The sequence below is a fragment of the Sapajus apella genome, unplaced genomic scaffold, assembly GCF_009761245.1.
Source record: "Sapajus apella isolate SASKATOON/1434 unplaced genomic scaffold, GSC_monkey_1.0 scaffold82, whole genome shotgun sequence".
Classification (NCBI taxonomy): Eukaryota; Metazoa; Chordata; class Mammalia; order Primates; family Cebidae; genus Sapajus; species Sapajus apella.
The window spans coordinates 9,403,845-9,424,150 of record NW_022437022.1 but is presented as its reverse complement, the minus strand read 5'-3'; the positions used below and the strand labels follow the sequence as shown (position 1 = coordinate 9,424,150).

Genomic DNA, 20,306 nt, shown 5'->3' with positions numbered 1-20,306 from the left:
TGAGCCCAGGAATTCAAGGCTGCAGTGAGCTGTGATCATGTCATTGCAGTTCAATCTGGGTAATAGAGTGAGACCCTGTCTCAAAAATAAATAAATAACTGAACTAAACTAAAATAATAAACAGATTATTTTACAGATTCTCTGACCACAAAATAATTAAGTTAGAAATGAATAGCTATATGAAGAAATTAAACAACTTTTTTTTTTTCATAAAGCTATATTTATTCAATTTAAATGACAACTTTTCTTCTGACAGGGAACATGTCACTGCCAGATGACAGGTTTAGAATCGCCCCTTTAGATCTTTCCACCATTCCAGTGTACCAATCGTGTCATCTTACAAACAGAAAGAAGAATATTAATATTTATCATTTTCTTGATCATATTGTCCAAGTCAGGAATGTCCAAAAAGTATTCAGGATACTCATATGACATTCCCACGTTGTTCACTAAGATGTCAATTTCAAGACCAGCCAGGCCTGTTTCAATTTTACCATAAATATTTTCTGATGCAAAGTCAGCAACAATGGTTCTGGTCTCCACTTTGAATTTTTCTTTGATTTCACTGGAAACCTGGTCAAGTTTATTCTGTGATCTGCCGATAAGGACAACTTTCATTCCACGCTTTGCTAACTCTTATGCATATGATTTTCCAATTTTATCTGTACTACCTGTGACAACTGCCCATTATCCAAGCCCCGGGCCCACCCCCACCTAGTTCCCCACTCGCTTGACCCTGAGGGCGGTGAAGAGCCAGTAAGAGATGAGCAGGGCTAGGTAGGCCACGGTGTCTGCGCCCACCCAGTACAGGAAGCTGGCAGTAGGGAGAGCACTCTCCATAGCTTTCCACTAGACCTCACTACCTTTGTGAACCAAAACAACTTACTTCTAAATAAGCCAGGGAAAAAAGAAAAAATCAGCCAGGTGTGGTGGCTCACACTTGTAATCCCAGCACTTTCGGAGGCGGAGGCAGCTGGATCACGAGGTCAGGAGTTCAAGACCAGCCTGGCCAAGATGCTGAAACCCCGTCTCTACTAAAAAATACAAAAAAGTTAGCTGGGGGTAAGTGCAGGCACCTGTAATCCCAGCTACTCGGGAGGCTAAGGCAGAGAATTGCTTGAACACGGGAGGTGGCGGTTGCAGTGAGCCGAGATCACGCCACTGCACTCCAGCCTGGGCAACAGAGTGAGACTTGGTCTAAAAAAAAAACAAAAAAAAGAATGAAAAGAAAAGAAAATATAATGAGAAGAAATCTAAGAAGAAAACTAGAAAATACTTTAAACTCTGATAGTAAAGATACAATGATACAACATATCAAAAACATATCAAAATGTGTGGGATGTAGCTAAGGTGGTCCTTACAGGAAAATTTATAGTTTTAAATACTTGTATTAGAAAAGAAAAAAGTTTAAAATTGATCTAAATTTTTATCTTAAGGATCTAGAAGAAGATGAGCAAATTAAACCCAAAGAAAATAGATGGGAAGTACTTAAAAAGATAAAAGCAGATATAAATGAAATAGAAAGCAAACAATAGCTTAAACTAACAAAGCAAAAAGTTGTTTTCCTGAAAAAAAAATTAATGAAATGGATAAACCCAATAAGAATGACTGAGAAAAATTGCCATTACCTGAAATAAATGATCTTTCAGAGATTAAACAGATAATAACAGATTATGAACAACTTAAATAGAAAACTTCCTTGAAAAAACAGCTTACCAAAACAGACCCAAGATGAAAGAGAAAATAAGAACAGCTCTATATCTTTTAAATAAATTGAATTTTCTATCATCTTACTGAGTTATCTATAATCAAGAATAATCTTAATATTTCTACACACAAATTGAAATAATCTTCAGATTTTATTAATGTAAAGTTATCCAGATGTTCATAGGAGAACAAAGACACACACATTTTTTTCCCCCGAATGTAGCAATCAGGCTATTTAGCCCCTAAAGAAATCCTTGTGAGAAAGTAGACACTCTCATAAATATCTCAATTACTTTTAGGAAGAAAACAATATCAAACAATGAAAACTGCTCACTGAGAAAAGGGAAAATCATAATACATTTAATACCTGCATATGAATTGACTATAAGTCATTTTCATATATATTTTTAAATCTCACAAACAACCTTTGAGGTAGGTGGTTTCAGTTATTCATTCCAATGAGGTTTTTATTCCACAGAAATGCCATCAAGGATGCCAAGATGAAAGAATCACTTGAGGCCAGGAGTTTGAGAACAACCTGGTCAACATAGTGTGTTAAAGGCAGAATGTTTATTAGGTACTGCAAGAAAAAATTAACATTAGACAAAAAGTTTTCTCAGTAAGGGAATTTTAATTTCTGCAGAAAGGGTACTACTCATTAGCAATCTTGCTATGAGAGTACAATCAATAAAGGAAAGGCAGGTATATTTATTCCTTACACATTGGGTCCTTACTGCTGTGTCCAATCTCCATTGGTTGGGGTCAGACTTCACAATTTAAACTGGACTTGATTGGCTAACAAATTAAAACTTTTATAAATAGGTAAAGGCAATGGAGAACAAAGGAAAAGAGGAAGTTGCTTATGAAAGGACATAGAAAAGTAATAGCACTCCTAAATAAGGAAGGGGCATAGGCTGCGAGCTGGAACATGCCTGTGAGCATGTCCAGCACAAATATCTTGGTTAAGGTACAAGGACATAGAATATACTGTGCCTGTGAGCATGTTTAACAGCTACATAGGATAGGGCTTAGTGAAGCATTATTAGCAAAAAGCAAGAAGGCTTTGAAGAGCGTCTCTAAAACAAATTATTATTTCTAACATTTATTATTATTATTCTTTAACAAGAAGGGAAACGTTGAAGAGGAACTTTTTACTTTCTACATAGTGAGACCCCCATCTCTACAAAACCAATAGTAATTAGCTGGATGTGGTGGCGTGCACCTGCAGTCCCAGCTACTTGAGAGGCTGAGGTGGGAGGCTCAAGCCCTGGAGTTCAATGTTATAGTGAGGTATGATAATGCCACTGCACTCCAGCATGGGCAACAGAGAGAGACAGTATCTCTTACACACACACACACACACACACACGCACACACACACACACACACACACACACACAAAGGATGCCTGGAAAAGTTTGTCCTTGGATCTGGTTTCCATGTATTTGGAAAATAAATAAAAGTGAAAAGAATTGGTTTTTTGACTAGCGTTAGTTTGGAAATTGCAATAGACATTTCTCAAAATCCATTCTTTACAGAGGAGACAAGAAACATTTGAAATTCACTTTAGATTCTTTCTGATTAAGCAACATTTTCAGTAGAGAGAAGCATTTCTTTGTTTTGCTCACGTCCTTTGAGGTCTAAATAACTGCTGACTGCCCAGAAGTAGGTGTTAGGAGAACCAGTGCTGGCCTCTGGCCTTTGGAGCTAGACTTGTAGAACTCAGAGCCTCATCCTATGGTGTCTTCTCTGCTGGGCTTGATTTTAGGAGTAGTCAAATTGTTTCTCATTGCTCAAGGAAGCTTCTCCTTTTACCATCATGTTTACTGTTCTGTGGCACGTTTTACAATTAATTAACAAAATTGTTTTGGGGACTTTGCATCTGTTCATAATTTCTGCTTCTTTAAAACGGAGTGCATCCTATTTTGCTTCTCAATAAAAGGTATCTGTATTTTGGGTCAATTTTGGTCTGGGCTGGAGGCACACTCTCTAGACTTCAGCAGCACCAGCAGCTGGAAACAGCATAGATGTGATTTTCAAAAGTGCTCTCATTACTGTGTGGGGAGCTGGGGCCCAGGAAGAGCAGGCCAGGCTGGAGCAGGTACCTTCTAGTTTTAGCAATGCAGCCCTGAGGTGGTGTCTTGGCCTCAGGGAGGCCACCACTGCTTGCATGGGACAGCTGAAACCTGGTGTACGCCCTCTCCTGAATTTGATTGTGAAGAAACAGCAGACAAACCCAATAGAGAGAGATTCTACAAAATAAAGGCCTCCAGTCTTCCACAATGTCAAGATGAAGAAGCTCAAAGAAAGGAGGTAGAACTGTCCTGTGTGAAAGAAGATATAACAGATTTAACAACTAAGTGTGATGGACTGGATCCTGAATTGGGAAAAATTAACTGAACTAACTGGTCCCGAGCCATGGACTAGTACCCGTTTACCTGATGATAGGAAGTGGACTGTGCAGCAGGAGGTGAGCAGTGAGCTAAGAAATTATTTATTTATTTATTTATTTTGAGGTGGAGTCCCGCTTTGTCACTCAGGCTGCAGTGCAGTGGCATGATCTCGGCTCACTGCAACCTCCGCCTCCTGGGTTCAAGCAATTCCCTGCCTCAGCCTCCCAAGTAGCTGGGATTACAGGAGACAGCCACCATGCCTGGCTAATTTTTGTATTTTTAGTAGAGACGGGGTTTCAGCATCTTGGCCAGGCTGGTCTTGAACTCCTGACCTCGTGATCCATCCACCTCAGCCTCCCAAAGTGTTAGGATTACAGGTGTGAGCCATCACACCCGGCCCACATAGGACATTATAAAGACAATTGGAGAAACTGTAATATGAGCTGTATGTATGTGTGTGTATGGGTTTCCCTATAATTATATGACCTGGAGAAGGCTATACAACATGTTATCAACATTGGTTACCCGAGGTAAGGGTGGGGATGGGAAATTAAGAGAAAAATACGATAATTAAAAAAAATGCACACAGGATGAAAGTAGCATGTATGATATGATTCCATTTTTGTTAAATGATATGGATATGTGTATGTGTGTATATATCCATAAAATGAATTATAGAGATGGTCAACAAATCATTAATGATTGTTATTCCAAAGTGATGGGAATTTGAACTTTTACATTCTTCATATTTTTGTGTAGTGTAATTTTTTTTTAATGCACAGGTATTATTTTTATAAACACACTAAAAAGTAATATTTTTGTGTTAAAAAGCAAGAAAAAGTCACTCAGGGAACAAATATAAGAAAGCTTTGAGGGTGGGCATGGTGGCTCATGCCTGTAATCCCAGCATGGGATTGGGAGGCCGAGGCAGGCAGATCACCTGAGGTCGGGAGTTCGAGACCAGGCTGACCAGCATGGAGAAACCCTGTCTCTGCTAAAAATACAAAATTAGTCAGGCGTGGTGGTGCATGCCTGTGATCCCACCTACTCGGGAAGCTGAGGCAGGAGAATTGTTTGAACCTGGGAGGCAGAGGTTGCAGTGAACTGAGATCATGCCATGGCACTCCAGCCTGGGCAACAAGAGCAAAACTCTGTCTAAAAAAAGAAAGAGGGAAAGAAAGAAAGAAAGAGTTAGTTTTGAATAAAAGTTTTTCTGCTTTAAACTAATACTTTCTTATAGTACTGAGTTTATTATTATATTTGAAGCACCTTACATGTTCTCACACAAGATGTTCCCAGCTGTGCAGAGCACATGCTAAAGTGTGAGCTGACTCTCTGGATTGGAAGAAATGAAGGTGTCCGATTTTCTGAAGACTCTTGTTTGGTAAAGAAGCTTTAGCAGTTACTTCCTGCCATCATAGAGCTCTCTGATGACATCCCTTCTGGCGATTTCGGAGTTCTCCTAGGACTGTGACTCTCTGACCTGTACGTACCTTGACCACGTGAACTGCACACTCATTTTTGCCCTTGAAAGGCACATAAATCACGTCCTGTCCTGCATCTGAATGTCTTGCCTTTTCACAGTGGATAAGGCTATACTTCCTCATGGCTTCTTGAAAGTGTGCTGAGAACTAATGAGATGGGTTTGTGGAATGCTTTGAGCTGCTCAGATGAAAAGAACAATGCTCTAGCTTTGTAAATAACACAACCCCTATTATCAGTGAATCCACTGAGTCATGAGGACAGGGAGAGACCCACTAGAATCAAAGATACTAACAAACCAGGGAGGGCCAGCTTGTTGCTGTAAGTGCTAATGGCAGTGACAGCTGCGGTAGCTAAATGTGAAGAAGGTAGAGTAATGCTCCCAGAGGAGGTCTCAACTAATAACAGATGGGGAACTGGTGGATAAACTTCAGCTTCCTTGTCTCTCAGTTGGGATAACTCTGGTAGGTTTCACAACTTGGACTTCCCCAGAGTACCCTAGAGCAGGGATCCCCAAACCACGAGCCATGGACCAGTACCTGTCCACCTGCTGATGGGAAGTGGACTGTGCAGCAGGAGGTGAGCAGTGAGCAAGTGAGTGAAACTTTCTCTGTATTTACTGCTACTCCCCATTGCTTGCATTACTGCTTGAGCTCCACCTGCCTGAGCTCCGTCTACTATCAGATCAGCAGCGGCATTAGATTCTCACAGGAATGCAAACCCTCTTGTGAACTGAGCATGTGAGGGATCTAGATTGCTCGCTTCTTATGAGAATCTAATGCCTAATGATCTGTTACTGCCTCCCATCACCCCTACATACGGCCATCTAATTGCAGGAAAACAAGGTCAGGGCTCTCACCGATTCTACGTTATGGCGAGTTGTATAGTTGTTTCTTTACATATTACAGTGTAATAATCATAAAATACACAATCAATGTAACGCATTTGATTAATTCCCAAACCATGCCCCCATCCCTTCACCCTCCAGTTCGTGGAAAAATTGTCTTCCACAAAACTGGTCCTTGGTGCCGAAGAGGCTGGGGTCCGCTGCCCTAGAGGGTCTGAGTTTCAGAGGCCCACCGTGGTAACTTGCTTGATAGCACATGCTTTACTCATTTCTTTTTCCTTCCTGTCTCACTTCCTCACCCTCCTGCTGGTGTTTTCTGCAATCCCCCCCCAAATAAACTAACTGTGCTTGGATTCTTGTCAGTTCTACTCCAGCTAGAAACATCATGTATTTTCCCAATAATATACTTTTCTATAACCATCCCCATTTCCCTGAGAGACTAACCCTTTTATGTTTTTCCTGTCCAAACTGTCAAGCTCAGAGTTGCACTTTACTACAGCCTGGGCCTGAGATTTCTCTTCCCTTTGAAATCAAGATGATTTTCTCTATTCTACTCAGTTGTTGGTTCATCAGACTGTGTGCTCCTTCCATTGTGTGGGGGATGTAGGAAAGCTTGGGTCTGACATCCATGCCCGGCCCAGAGTCCTGACTCTGTTTCTTACTTACTGAAAAACCCTAGGCAAATCACCTAACTTCTCTGATCTTCAGTTTCCTTTTCTGCAAAATCAAGACAATAATCCCTGCCTCATCGGGTTATCCTCTGGATTTAATGAGAACCAGGAGATTGCCTAACACAAAAATACACTGGAGAAAAGATCATTATCTTTATAATACTGTTTTCTTGTATTATTGAATTTCTCACGTGCCTCCATCTTGTTTCCCAATCTTGACTGTCATTTCTCTGCCTCATTTACCTTCTTATCACACTGCCCTGCACATGATGGGCACTAAACATTCATTACCAATTTTCTAAAGCTTTAACGTGTTAAAAGAAAAACTTCAGCTAAATTCAATTTAAAATAGTTTATCTGAGCAAAGAATGATTCAGGATTTGGGCAGCCTGCTGAGCCAGGGCAGCCTCAGGGCAGCCGTGTGGTAGAAGAGAATTTATGGGCAGAAAAAGGAAAGTGACATATAGAAAGCGGAAATGAGGTACAGAAACAGCCAGATGGTTACAGCTCAGCATGTGTCTTATTTGAGCATAGTTCGAACAGTTGGCCACATTTGAGTGGCCAAAACTCAGTAATTGACATACGAGTAGATCACACTCTGTTTACATTTCCATTTAGCCTATAGTTCACAGTGTACAGAGAAACCTTTAGGCCAAACTTAAAACATGTAAGGAGGCAGCATTAGGTTAAACTCGATTTAACAAAAGTAGATCATGCACTCTTTCAATTCCAGACTCATTTTTTGATTATTTGTTATTGGTGTGTTATTGGCGAGGCATTCTCAAGGAATTTTTAGCAGGTCATTTGACTTTTCTGGGCTTCAGTGTCCTTGTATGCGAAATAAATATTTTGGTCTCTAATTCTAGATACGCTGACATCCCTCTAGCATTAAAGTTTGGAATCTATATATTCCCGGAAGGCAAGGATGGTGATTCTTCTTTCAGACTCCTCAACACCTAAACCAATGTTGGGTACAGAGCACGGCATGCAGAACTGATTCTGGTGCATGCAGAATCAATTCCAGATGCCTCCTGTGTCCTGTTTCTTCTTCTGTCTCTCCTTGGTCCATGCTCCACTCCAGCCAGACTGGTGTTCTTTGTACACCCCTAGAATTTTCCAGATTGTTCTGCCTTGAGGACTTGGTATTTGCTGTTTCTCATCATTCGATTCTCTCTCTGCCTGACCCATCTCTCCAGCCCATAACCTGCTTTGTTTTTTCATTCTTGTAATTGCTCTCTGAAATTGTCTTATTATTTAGTCATTTATTTGTTTATTCTCTCCACCTCTTCCCCAATCCCCAAATATAAGCTTCTATCTTGGATCTTTTTATATCACTGCTGCTAAAACAGTACTTAGCACAATCTAGGCTCTGAAATAGATAACTGTAAAATAAATAATGAACTCTACCATACCTTATACAGTAGGTTTTACAGTCGTCACTCAGTATCCTCAGGAGATTGGTTCCAAGATCACCTGCGTATACCTGAATCTGCACATACTCAGGTCCCTAAACAGGTGCCACAGAACTCACATATAGGAAGAGCCGGCCTTTGCCCTCTGTATACTCACATTTCCCATCCCAGGGATACTGTATTTTCCATCTGCATTTGGTTGAAAAAAAATCCGTGTCTAAGGGCATCCATGCTGTTCAAACCCATATTGTTCAAGGTCAACTGTAGTTGGTGAGGTGAATTCTATGGCTATCACACACCAGGTTCTAGTGAACGCCCTTAGTTGAGAGTAACCCATACAAGCGAATTAACTGCCAGAGGTCTTCGTATACGTGGAGGGGGAAGAAATAAGTAATCCCCAGGAAGACAACTGTAGACGATTGTATCAGCTTATTTAGAAATCTTATCAGCATATCTTATTTGCTGTGGAAAATTTAGGTAACATTTTAAAATTAATTCATTTCTTTTTATTATGGAAAATGTCAAACATAAACACGAGCAGATGTGGTATGTAAGAACAGCATAAGGGACCCTCTTGTACATTGTGGGGGATGCACTCCAGGGTGCCCCCTCACCCTAGTGTTCATGCCCTGTGTACTCCTCTCCCTTTGAGGGTGTGCAAAACATGCTTTCTGGTCAACAGAATGTACCCATTTGAAGTTGCCCCCGTGGGATTGCTTTATGTTATATAAAATTCTGCCTTGCTGGAGGTTCACTCTGGGGACTTTCCTTGTGGGCCCCATGCAAAAAGTGGCTGTGCTTGGAAAGCCCAAGTGACAATGAAGTCCAGGTAACCTCCAGGAATTGCAAGTTGCCTTCTTGGAGCTGAGGACAATCTCCAGTCTCTAGCCAGCAAGAAGCCAGGGCCCTTGGTCCTTCTGCTGCAAGTAAAGGAATTCTGCCTGTGCCCGGAGTGACAGTGGAAGCCAGTTCTCCAGTGAATGTGAATGCAGCCTGGGCAGCCCCCTGATGGCAGGTGTGAGACTCCAAGTGGAGGACTGAGTGTACCTGGACACCTGATCCACAAAAACTGTGAGAAAAATCTGTCTTGTTTTAAGGCCACTAAGTTTGTGGTAGTTTGCAGCAATAAATAATTAAGTATACACCACCCAAGGTCAACTATTTTTAACAGTTTCCGATTGTTTCATTTACAATCCCACATCTGGGGCTGGGAGGGTAGGAGGAGAGGAGTGAATGGGCTGGTGTGTTTTAAAGCACACTTCAGACTTTATATTATTTCACTGGCAAATACTTTAGTACATATCTCTAAGAGATAACGAAGGACTTTTTAAAAGCCTAACCACAATGCCAAAAAAATTAGGTTTAATTGAGAACAAGAGTGGGAATCTTTTTAATGCCATCAAATCAATGGATCTGTTACATTAATTGGACATCCACAGAAAAGGTGCTCGCAATAAATAGAATAAGACCCCGTTGATCTCATTAGCTAAAGGAGAGGAAAGCGTATGAGAGCTTTCACTTGAAATGTCTGAAGCTTTCCAGTTGGTTTTTAAAAAATAGTCCAGCCACAAAGTACTTAATTGTCCCTGTAATATGCTTGGCTCTCATACATTATCTAAAATAATTCAAACCCAATTATGACTGTGTGCTTAAGATCCATTTTCCCTAGACCCTAACCTGCTTTGGAATGGACCCCTGTAAATTTCATTTTTATTCAAAACTCCTTGTAATCTAAGGTCATATTCTAATTTCTATTCCCACCACCTTTTCCTTACTACAGGAAGCTCCTCCCAACTGGCCTTCTTGGATAAGCCAATCTCATCTCCCTTCGACACTGCTCACTGAGGCATGCTTTGTAAGGGATATGCTAGGGATCTGGGTTCAATGCCATCTCTATCACTTGGGAGCTTTGTGATATTTGGCCAGTAGTTAAGCTTTCTCTAAGCTGGAGACAATAATGTCACTCATGATTCTGGGGGATATTAGACGAAGAATATGTGTAACGTGCAAAATGCCCGGTACAGAGAAGGCACCGTTCCCCAAAACCCTCTTTGTTGGCTCCCATTTCTCACCACCGAGCCCCAGAACGCCCGGCACCACACCTCTCCCGCCCTTGTCGCGGGGGATGCCGGGACTCGTAGTTTCTAAAGCCCGAGCCGTGCTTCCTCTAGGCGCCGGCCGGCGGGAGGAAGAACTACACATCCCAGTGGGGTGTGAAAGGAAAGCAGGGCTCGGAAAACCGTGCGTTCCTGCCCAGCTGCCTTCGCTTTCCGCGGCCCCGGGGCTGTGCCCACCCCTGCGGGGGCTCGGACCCGCGACAAAGCCCGAGAGGCGCTAGCGAGCAGTCACCCCCGGCTCCGGCCGTCCCAGGGCCGCGCCGGCAGCTCCTTCTGGACTGATCGGCTGGGAAATAGGGAGGCGCGGGCGGGAGAGGAGAAGCGCGCGATTCCTCCGCTGCTTAGAGGGCTCCTCGGGGGAATGGAGGGAGAAATAAAACGAGCAGTTGTGATCATCTGTGGGGAGAAGTGGAGACCGAAAGGGCTGGGCGGCAGCAACCCAGAACCTACCCTGCAAGAGGCTTCTACTCTGGGAGGGAGGCCGGGGCCGGAGGGGACCCTGACCGCTTCCTCCGCCCTTCTCTCTCGGCCCGGAAGCCGGCCGAGCCGGGCCCCGAGACCCTCGCCCGCAGCCGGGTCCGGGAGTCAGGCCGGCCTCGGGCCGCCTCTCCCCATTCTGGCACCCGGCACCCCCCACCCCATTCCTCGGGCATCAGCAGAGTCTCTCGGCGACTCCACCGCGCGCCCAGCGGGGGAGGAGGATGGGGGGCGCAGGCCGGGGAGGGTCACCTCTGCGCCGCGGTTCCTCAGGTCCCGGGGAGTCGCCAGGACCTGCTTGCCAGTGGCCGTGGGAATGAGCGTGTCCCGAGGCGGCAGCTGCTGCGGGAGATAAACCCGGGAGAAACCGCAAGAGAGACTGAAGTTGGTCAAAAGCGCACTGCGCGGCGCCCGACCCCATCCCTTCTCGGCCGATGCCACCGGGAGCCCCTGCGCCTGCCCCCGGGGCCGTGCCAGGCCCGGTCCGGCCCACAGCCCAGGGCGCCCGCCCGTGGAGACCGGGGCGGGGACCCAGCGGCGCCGGTGCCCCGGCTTCGCGGGAGAGGAGGAGGAGGAGGAGCAGGAGGAGGAGCTGCGGGTGAGGCGCGGCCACCGCCCACCCAGCCTGGAGTAGGCGGATCCACTCCGAGCGCCGCGCGCGCGCCGGGGCTGAGCCTTGCAAACAAGTGTCTGTGCGGTGTCCCCGCGGTCCTCCTCGCGCCGGGGCTGCTTCCTCTGGGCAGGAGGGAGCCAGGGAGCCCTCGCCGCGCGGCCCGCGCATCCCCACGCGGGGCCCGCGGACTCGACTCGGCTGCCAGGCGCAGCGACAGCAGGTCGCGGTGCGAGCGGCGCCAGGGCTCTCGCCGAGCCGCTCCTGACAGAAAAACGTGCGTGGCTGTCCCCACCCCTGGGAGGGGTTGCCGGTGCCGCGCGCGGCCGCCCAGTCGCCAGCGCTCTCTCCTGGGAGGATCCACCGCCGGAGGAAGGAGTGGACCCAACCTGGCCGCGGCTCAGAAGTGGCTCCCGAGGAAGCCGGCGCCGGGGCCGCCGCCTCGTGTCCCCTTGGGGTTTAACGCTCTGGGGTCGGCGGGCCAGAGCCGAGGCGCTGCCGGGGAGCTAGGGGCTAAGGGGCCGAGCGGGCGGCCGCGCGAGGGGGCGGGCGCTCGGCGACCCGGGGGCCGGCCGGGCTAAGCCCCGCTCCCCTGGACACGGGCTGGAAGCGACGGAGGAGCGCTGCCGAGGGCTGCCGGCCAGCGCCGTCCCCCCCGAGCGGGGCTTCTGCTATGACAGTTGGGCTCCCCGGAGGGTTAACCTGGGTGTCCTCGGCAAAGTTGTCGCCGAGCCGGGAGCCCGTGTAGGGGCCGCGGCGCCGCGGCTCGGGGGGCGGCCGGGCGGCCGGCGGCGGTCGTGGCTCGGCGGGGCCCGCGCGGCCGGGGGGCTCCTGGGGGTGTGCGCCCCCAGCCGGCTGCCCTCGTGGATGCCTCCCGGCGGCGGCGGGCCCATGAAAGACTGCGAGTACAGCCAGATCAGCACCCACAGCTCCTCCCCCATGGAGTCGCCCCACAAGAAGAAGAAAATCGCGGCCCGGAGGAAATGGGAGGTGTTCCCGGGAAGAAACAAGTTCTTCTGCAACGGGAGGATCATGATGGCCCGGCAGACGGGCGTCTTCTACCTGACGCTCGTCCTCATACTGGTCACTAGCGGACTCTTCTTCGCCTTCGAGTAAGTGGTGGCGACCGCTCCCCCGACGCCGCGCTCCCCTCGCCTCCCTTGTCCTCTGCCCCTCCCCAGGCTGCTTTCGTTTTCTAGAAGCTTTATCTACTGTAAATTGTTATATAATGCCAGCCCAAGCTCCCTCTTTTTTCTTTTAAAGGTCTGATTGCTTTTGGGGCCCCAAAGAGACCGCCATTCTGGGCCGGGCTTCTGGGAGCAGTGAGGGAAGGGGGCCACTTGGAAGGCCCCCTTCCACCCCTGCCTTGCTGCTCCAGGTAGCGGGTGGGACCCAGCAGGTGGGGCCACCGGTCCCTGATCCCTGGCATTCTCTCTACCGAGTTTGGGGACCCAGCAAATCAGCCCAGATGCAGCCTGGGGTGGGATGCGATAGATTTCTAAGTTGGGGATACACAGAACTGACTTTTTCCTCCCTTTCTGACAAGATATAGGGCATCTTCTTAAGCTCAGTTGACTAAATCTCCCATGCAGCTCCGACGAATAATTGAGGAATCTTGGTTATTTCAGGTTTCAAAGTGTTGGCCACTTAGTGTGCCCTGGATAGATCATTTCATCCTCTAGTCTCCTACATGTTCACTCTTGATGACAATTTCTGATTTGCCATGAGGTTTCTAAGCTCTTCACTTTCAAAAAGATTGCAATAAAAAGTGTTCAAAACAATTTGGGAGCATGCGAAAGGAGACCTTACGTCTGTTAAGGAAGTGTATGACACTGCGTGACAACTTCTGATTCCAGAAACAGTCTGGCCTTTAGGGATTATATCTGGGGGAAAGAAAAGTACATGCAAGTCCTCACTGTTTTCAGGAAAATCAAATTGGCCAGTAGCAACTGTCCTCCTGCCAACTAATGAAAGGTCTTCTTATTTATTAACAGTGATTAGACAAAGCAGTTAAACCACATTCCAAATCAATTTCAGTTGCTCTTTTTGAGTCCAGCATTGAATGCAACTCCTTATGTAAGTCGCAGTATCCTATGCTCAATGAAAGGTGGAATTACTTTTCCCCCCCAGAATTTAAAAAAAGCAATATATTTATAGGGAGTTCTTCTCTGGGCTTCCTATATCCTGGTTATTATTGAGCATGATACTCCTTCAGTCTCCACCTCCTCCTGTTGGGTAGGCTTAATTAAAACCTTTCGAATTTATTTACTTTTGTTTCTGATTAGTATTAATAGGCTCTAATTTCGTGCCTGGATTTTGCCCTTCCAAATGCTGTCTCAACTGGAAATAAATGATCTCTTGACAATGTAATACTTGTCACTCAAAGCCCTTTGACTCTAAGGAGAAACGTTTTGTGTCTGAACCCTGTGCTCTGAGAACAGGCAATGAGAAAGATTTCAGATTTAGGTGAATTCCCCCCTTCCCAGTCCTTCTCTCACACAACTCCTTTCCTCCATTTCTAATGGTGTGTGCAGTTCCTGGGTGCCTTCTTGATGTTTAGGTTTTGTGTCTGTTTGACACTAGTAGGTAGAGTCAGTGGAGGGACCTGTGGACCGGAGGGAAAGCATGTGCACAGGCATTGAGAGTGGCAGGGAGACACACTCAGGCTGCTGTTGCTCCCATGGGCCCTCATTGAGAGCAGCCTCTTATCCTTCCAGACCCTGGAAACTGGAAGAAGGGGCACAGAGGTTGCCCATGAGTTTACGTTATCGGTTAGGATCAACACTGGCACTGGAACAATGATGCCATGTGGTTTAACAGAAATGCTGTCTCTCTAATGGTGGACTCGTTACAGGTGGTCCTCTAGTTGCAGAGTATTAACAGTGTTCCTAATGTTAAAAAAAAAAAAATCTCAAACAGATCCGAATCGGCACTTTTGCTCTTTTTAGTGATTTTAACTGTGGAGAACATGGGTTAATTTTGTGATTCTGTTGCAGAGCTTCAGCCACAGGTGTGCTTCGTTGAAGATGATGAATATTTCATATTCTGTATATACCTAAATCCGCACTGTATGGTTAGGGATTCCCCCAGTTATTACTTAACATCTTTTATTTCTACATTCAAACATAGCTTCTAGCCAAACCATCATGAATTCATTTTCATTTCTTGATCTTGGCATGTGTTTTTCCAAGAGTTCCCGAAAGTCCTCAACTGGCAGGTTGTTACGGATCTTACTCTGCGTCAGTGTTGTGTTAACTGGTGACTGTAGGAGTAAACGTGTGCACTGGGATTTTATTAGCTACTATTTGCAGCATCTCTTTTATGTCAGCTCTGTGGGAGTGTATGCGTGTATATGTGTGTGTGTTTGGTCTCCATGGGTGTTGCTTCAACTAGGCAGTTTGACATTTCAAGAAAACAAGAGGCCCATCCTGTTGCCTCTGTTCAGAAAAATCAGAGGCTGTTCAAGCTCTAGAATATTATGGTTTAGCTGAGAATATTTGTTACTGCATTGTTTTCAAGTTCTTTATTCATAAATTAAATAACCAAATTAACCAAATTAATTTGCTAGAGACCAAAGAACCAGTTAACCCCATACAGAGGAACAAAATACCAACAGGACAATCCTAAGCAAGATCCAGAGGAAATGCCAGTACTGCCTGCCCCTGGCCTGCCTTTCTCCTGCCTTCCTCTAGTTACTTATGGGACACATACCATGTGGTGTCCCCTATTTTGATTGTTTAATTTCATGTCTAGATAGCTTTTTAAAAATTTTTTATTTATTATTTTTTATAGAGATGGAGTCTGCTTATGTTCCCAGGCTGGTCTTGAACTTCTGGCTTCAAGTGATCCTCCCGCCTTGGCCTCCCGAAGTGCTGGGATTATAGGTGTGAGCCACCACACCTGGCCATCATGTCTACATAGCTTTTTATTGGAAACAGAGTCTCACTCTGTTGCCCAGGCTGGAGTGCAGGGGCACAAACATGGCTTGCTGTATCCTCGATCTCCTGGGCTCAAGTGATCTTACCATCTCAGCCTCCTTGGTAACTGGAACTGCAGGCGTGCACCACCACACCCGGCCAAGCTTTGTATTTTTTTTATAGAGACATAGGGGTCTCACCGTGTTGCTCAGGCTGGTCTTGAACTCCTGGACTTAAGTGATCCTCCCGCCTTGGCCTCCCGAAGGGCTGGGATTATATGTGTGAGCCACTGCGTCTGGCCATCATGTCTAGATAGCTTTTTATTAGAGACAGAATCTCACTCTGTTGTCCAGGCTATAGTGCAGTGGTACAATCACGGCTCATTGTAGCCTCAACCGCCCAGACTCAAGCGATTCTCCCATCTCAACCTCCTTAGTAACTGGCAGGCGTGCACTACCTTGTCTGTCTAAGTTTTGTATTTTTTGTAGAGACGTGGTGGTGTTACTGTGTTGCTTAGGCTAGTCTCAAACTCCTGAGCTCAAGTGATCCTCCTGCCTTGACCTCCCAAAGTAATGAAATTATAGGCGTGAGTCACCGCACCTGGCTCTCATGTCTAGATAGCTTTTAATGTTAGTAAAATTCATTGTCAAACATTAGAATTGTGTTTTCCCAGGTACACAAAAGCAAATAAAATGTGTGACAAGAAAAATGAATAACTTAGTCACTTAGTTTGAGTCTTCCCTCGTCTGCAGTTCTTCTCTCATCCCAGCTCTCATTTCTGACCTTGAACAGACGGACAACAAAGTTTGTCCAAGAGAAATGAACTTACTGGAGCTCAGCAGCAGGTGTTGATACAGTCTTCAACCCTTGGAGAAAGGCAGGGTAGAAATGAATTATTCCCACATCAAAGATGAAGTGACAGAGGCTTGGTGAGGTTAAATAGTCACCTCCCGTCGCGCAGCTGATTTGTGGGAAGGCTTCTGGCTGCAAAGCCAGTGCTCTTTATGTCTGACCGTGCTGCTCCTGCTTCACGGTTAAAAGCGTGGATTTTGGAAGGACAGACCCTAAGATTGTTACTAGCACTATAAACCCAGGTAAATGGTTTGTCTTTTTTAAGCCTTAGATTCCTAATCTGCAAACTGAGATTAATAATAATCTACATTTAAATGATGGGAAGATTAAATGGGAAAAATATGTTCTGCACAGTATACAGTATAATATGTATACAGTACAGTATATGATATACTGTGTACCAGTGTCTGGTACATAGCAAGTACTCAATAAATGGTACATGTTATTAGAGTAAACCTTAGAAGTAGCCCCCCAAAGCCTCTGGTCACCTTTTCTGAGAGCATTTTGAAGAAGGGAACATGTAGGTTAATAAGCAACTGTGACTGTGAAAAAACTCAGAACTGTGCAGTCTGCTGTTAAAGACTTGGCCAGGTGCAGTGCTCACGCCTTTAATCCTACCACTTTGGGAGGCTGAGGCAGGAGGATCCCTGGAACCCAAGAGTTTGAGACCAGCTGGGCAACATAGAGAGACCCCATCTCTAAGTTTTATTTAAATAAGAGTTAAAATATAAAAATAAAATAAATACCTTTATTTGAGTCCAAGGAGCCTCTGTGAAGCTATGGTTTTGCTGTTACCCCTTTAGAATGGGAGTCCTTCAGGGATGTCTGGGGACCTGTTCTTTTTTTTTTTTTGAGACAGAGTCCTCCTCTGTAGCCCAGGCTGGAGTGCAGTGACACGATCTTGGCTCACTGCAACTTCTGCCTCCTGGGTTCAAGCAATTCTCCTGCCTCAGCCTTCCAAGTAGCTGGGACTACAGGCATGTGCCACCACACCTGGCTAATTTTTGTCTTTTTACCAGAGATGGGGTTTTACAGTGTTAGCCAGGATGGTCTCAATCTCCTGACCTCTTGATCCACCCTCCTCAGCCTCCCAAAGTGCTGGGATTACAGGCCTGAGCCACCGTGCCCAGCTGGAGACCTGTTCTTATCCAGACTGGATTTCATATTAGTTTTTGAAGACACCATCCGAGAACAATGAAGACAGTACAGAAAGCTACTAGAAGCAAGCAGATGCAATACTGTACTCTTTCTCAAGCAGGGAAGGACTGCTTATCTGTTGGCATCTTTGTGCACCGTATGGAGTACTGATGAAAAGTGGCAGCATTTCATAGCTTAGGGGAGGTGGGGAGGTGGGGAGCTGACTGCAGTGCTATCCAGACATCTCACCCTCCTTGCAGCCATTAAGAGTCTCATCAAAGGCTGTCTATGCAATGTCATCATTCTCACATTCCCAGAAGTAGAATTTGAAAAGATCAGTGAACATTAACAATGTCTTCTTCTCCCTGACATATACACACATACAGCCTGCTTTTGTTTATATTTGTATTTTTTATTTGTTTATAGTTATATTTTTAAAATAAAATGTCTTTGGTCCTGAAATATTAAACTTTCATAGACTTGCTCACTGGGGCAGAACGAAGGAAACAAGCAGGGAGGCTGGGTGAGGTTCATCTTTTCAGCAGCATCATATGAGGTGAGGATGGTCTGCTTAGATCTGGGGCCTGACTGTGTCTCCCCATTCTACAGTGTCACCACAGACAAGTTTCCTGGGGCTCAGACTTGAGAATGTGGGGACATTCTCAGATTTCTCATCACTAGAAGTCCATTGATGGTTTTTAAAAAAAACCTCTCTTTCTCTCTTTTCCTCCCTCCTTCCTTCCCTTCTTTTTAAATCTAGCTAATCCCTCCTGAAATAAATGATGAATAATTGGGAGTCAATGGAACTGGGATCATATTTGCCTTGAAGATGCAACTTGGGGCTGTCCTCTGCAAATAAACGTGTCATTTCCAAGAACAATGTCTCTATTCTAGATGGGCAACTTTTACTTTCTAGTAGAGGGTGCTGCCTTTATAACATAGAATGACTCCATCTTTTCTTACCACCTCCCGACCATGCAAAGCTGCATCAACCTCTCCACCATCACAGAAAACATCTGCAGAGGGTCCCATCTGTTTTTTCCAAGTGCTTGCCATGCTGTGCATCATAGAATACCATGGGGTTGATTCAGACAATACATGACCCTCAGGACCTTACCACAGAACCGTTCCTGGGAACATAGTACATGGAGCCAAGGACATTTATTTATTTATTTATTTATTTATTTTTTACGTTAAAATGAATTTATTCTGTTATAAGTGAGGTTACTCAGTTACATTTCATCTATATCTTCACATCCATCTTTCCAATGTTCTGTTAGTCTTCTCGATATTTTTATTTTTTTTCCCATTTATTTTATTGCATTTTAGGTTTTGGGGTACATGTGAGGAACATGCAAGATTGTTGCATAGGTACACACGTGGCGGTGTGATTTGCTGCCTTCCTCCCCATCACCTAGCTGCCTTCCTCCCCATCACCTACATCTGGCATCTCTCCCCTTGCTATCTCTCCCCAGCGCCCCAGCCCCCACCGTCCCTCCCCTATTTCCCCCGACTGACCCCAGTGTGTAGTGCTCCCCTCCTTGTGTCCATGTGTTCTCATTGTTCAACACCCACCTATGAGTGAGAACAGGCGGTGTTTGATCTTCTGCTGTTCTGTCAGTTTGCTGAGAATGATAGTTTCCAGGCTCATACATGTCCCTACAAAGGACACAAACTCATCGTTTTTGATGGCTGCATAATATTCTGTGGTGTATATGTGCCACATTTTCCCTGTCCAGTCTATCATCGATGGGCATTTGGGTTGGTTCCAGGTCTTTGCTATTGTAAACAGTGCTGCAATGAACATTCGTGTGCACGTGTCCTTATAGTAGAACGATTTATAATCCTTTGGATATATACCCAGTAATGGGATTGCTGGGTCAAATGGAATTTCTATTTCTAGGTCCTTGAGGAATCGCCACACTGTCTTCCACAATGGTTGAACTAATTTACACTCCCACCAACAGTGTAAAAGTGTTCCTATTTCTCCACATCCTCTCCAGCATCTGTTGTCTCCAGATTTTTTAATGATCGCCATTCTAACTGGCTTGAGATGGTATCTCAATGTAGTTTTGATTTGCATTTCTCTGATGACCAGTGATGATGAGCATTTTTTCATACGTTTGTTGGCCTCATGTATGTCTTCTTTTGTAAAGTATCTGTTCATATCCTTTGCCCACTTTTGAATGGGCTTGTTAGTTTTTTTCTTGTAAATCTGTTTTAGCTCTTTGTAAATTCTGGATATCAGCCCTTTGTCAGATGGGTAAACTGCAAAAATTTTTTCCCATTCTGTTGGTTGCCGATTCACCCTAATGACTGTTTCTTTTGCTGTGCAGAAGCTGTGGAGTTTGATTAGGTCCCATTTGTCTATTTTGGAGCCAAGGACATTTATAACCCACTGTGGTTCCACAAGAACTTTAGGTGACTTCAAAACCTTATTAATGATCTGTTGACATGAAAGCACTAACTCATTCATTTGTGTACAAGATCAACACATGTCAGTTCCTAGAGGATAGGAACTTGCTTTGTTCATGCCATATCCCCAGGACTTACAATAGTACCTGGTCCATAGCAAACTCTCAGTAAATATCTGCTGTTTAATGAAGTAATGATAATACTGAAACACTTTGGAAAACACCTTTCTTTTTTTTTTTTTTTTTTTTTTTTTTTTTGAGACAGAGTCT

General features: G+C 45.2%; 1 protein-coding gene and 2 pseudogenes across 4 annotated transcripts in view; 1 reads left to right on the top strand and 2 right to left on the bottom strand.

Moving 5' to 3' along the window:
* Nucleotides 1–257: 257 nt before the first annotated feature.
* On the bottom strand, nucleotides 258–855 carry LOC116533488 (annotated as a pseudogene).
* Nucleotides 856–9,886: 9,031 nt separating this feature from the next.
* Nucleotides 9,887–11,769, bottom strand: LOC116533451 (annotated as a pseudogene).
* Nucleotides 11,770–11,777: 8 nt separating this feature from the next.
* The window catches only part of ZDHHC14 (zinc finger DHHC-type palmitoyltransferase 14), a 300,608-nt gene continuing 292,079 nt past the window's right edge, over nucleotides 11,778–20,306 (top strand). For 2 of the 4 annotated variants that reach the window (XM_032253216.1, XM_032253214.1), the window contains exon 1: nucleotides 11,789–12,828. In XM_032253216.1, the coding sequence (XP_032109107.1) occupies nucleotides 12,584–12,828 (245 nt within the window). In that variant the 5' untranslated portion in view covers nucleotides 11,789–12,583. Of the gene's footprint in view, nucleotides 12,829–20,306 lie in introns of all 4 variants that reach the window. The other 2 variants (XM_032253217.1, XM_032253215.1) reach the window with 2 other exon arrangements.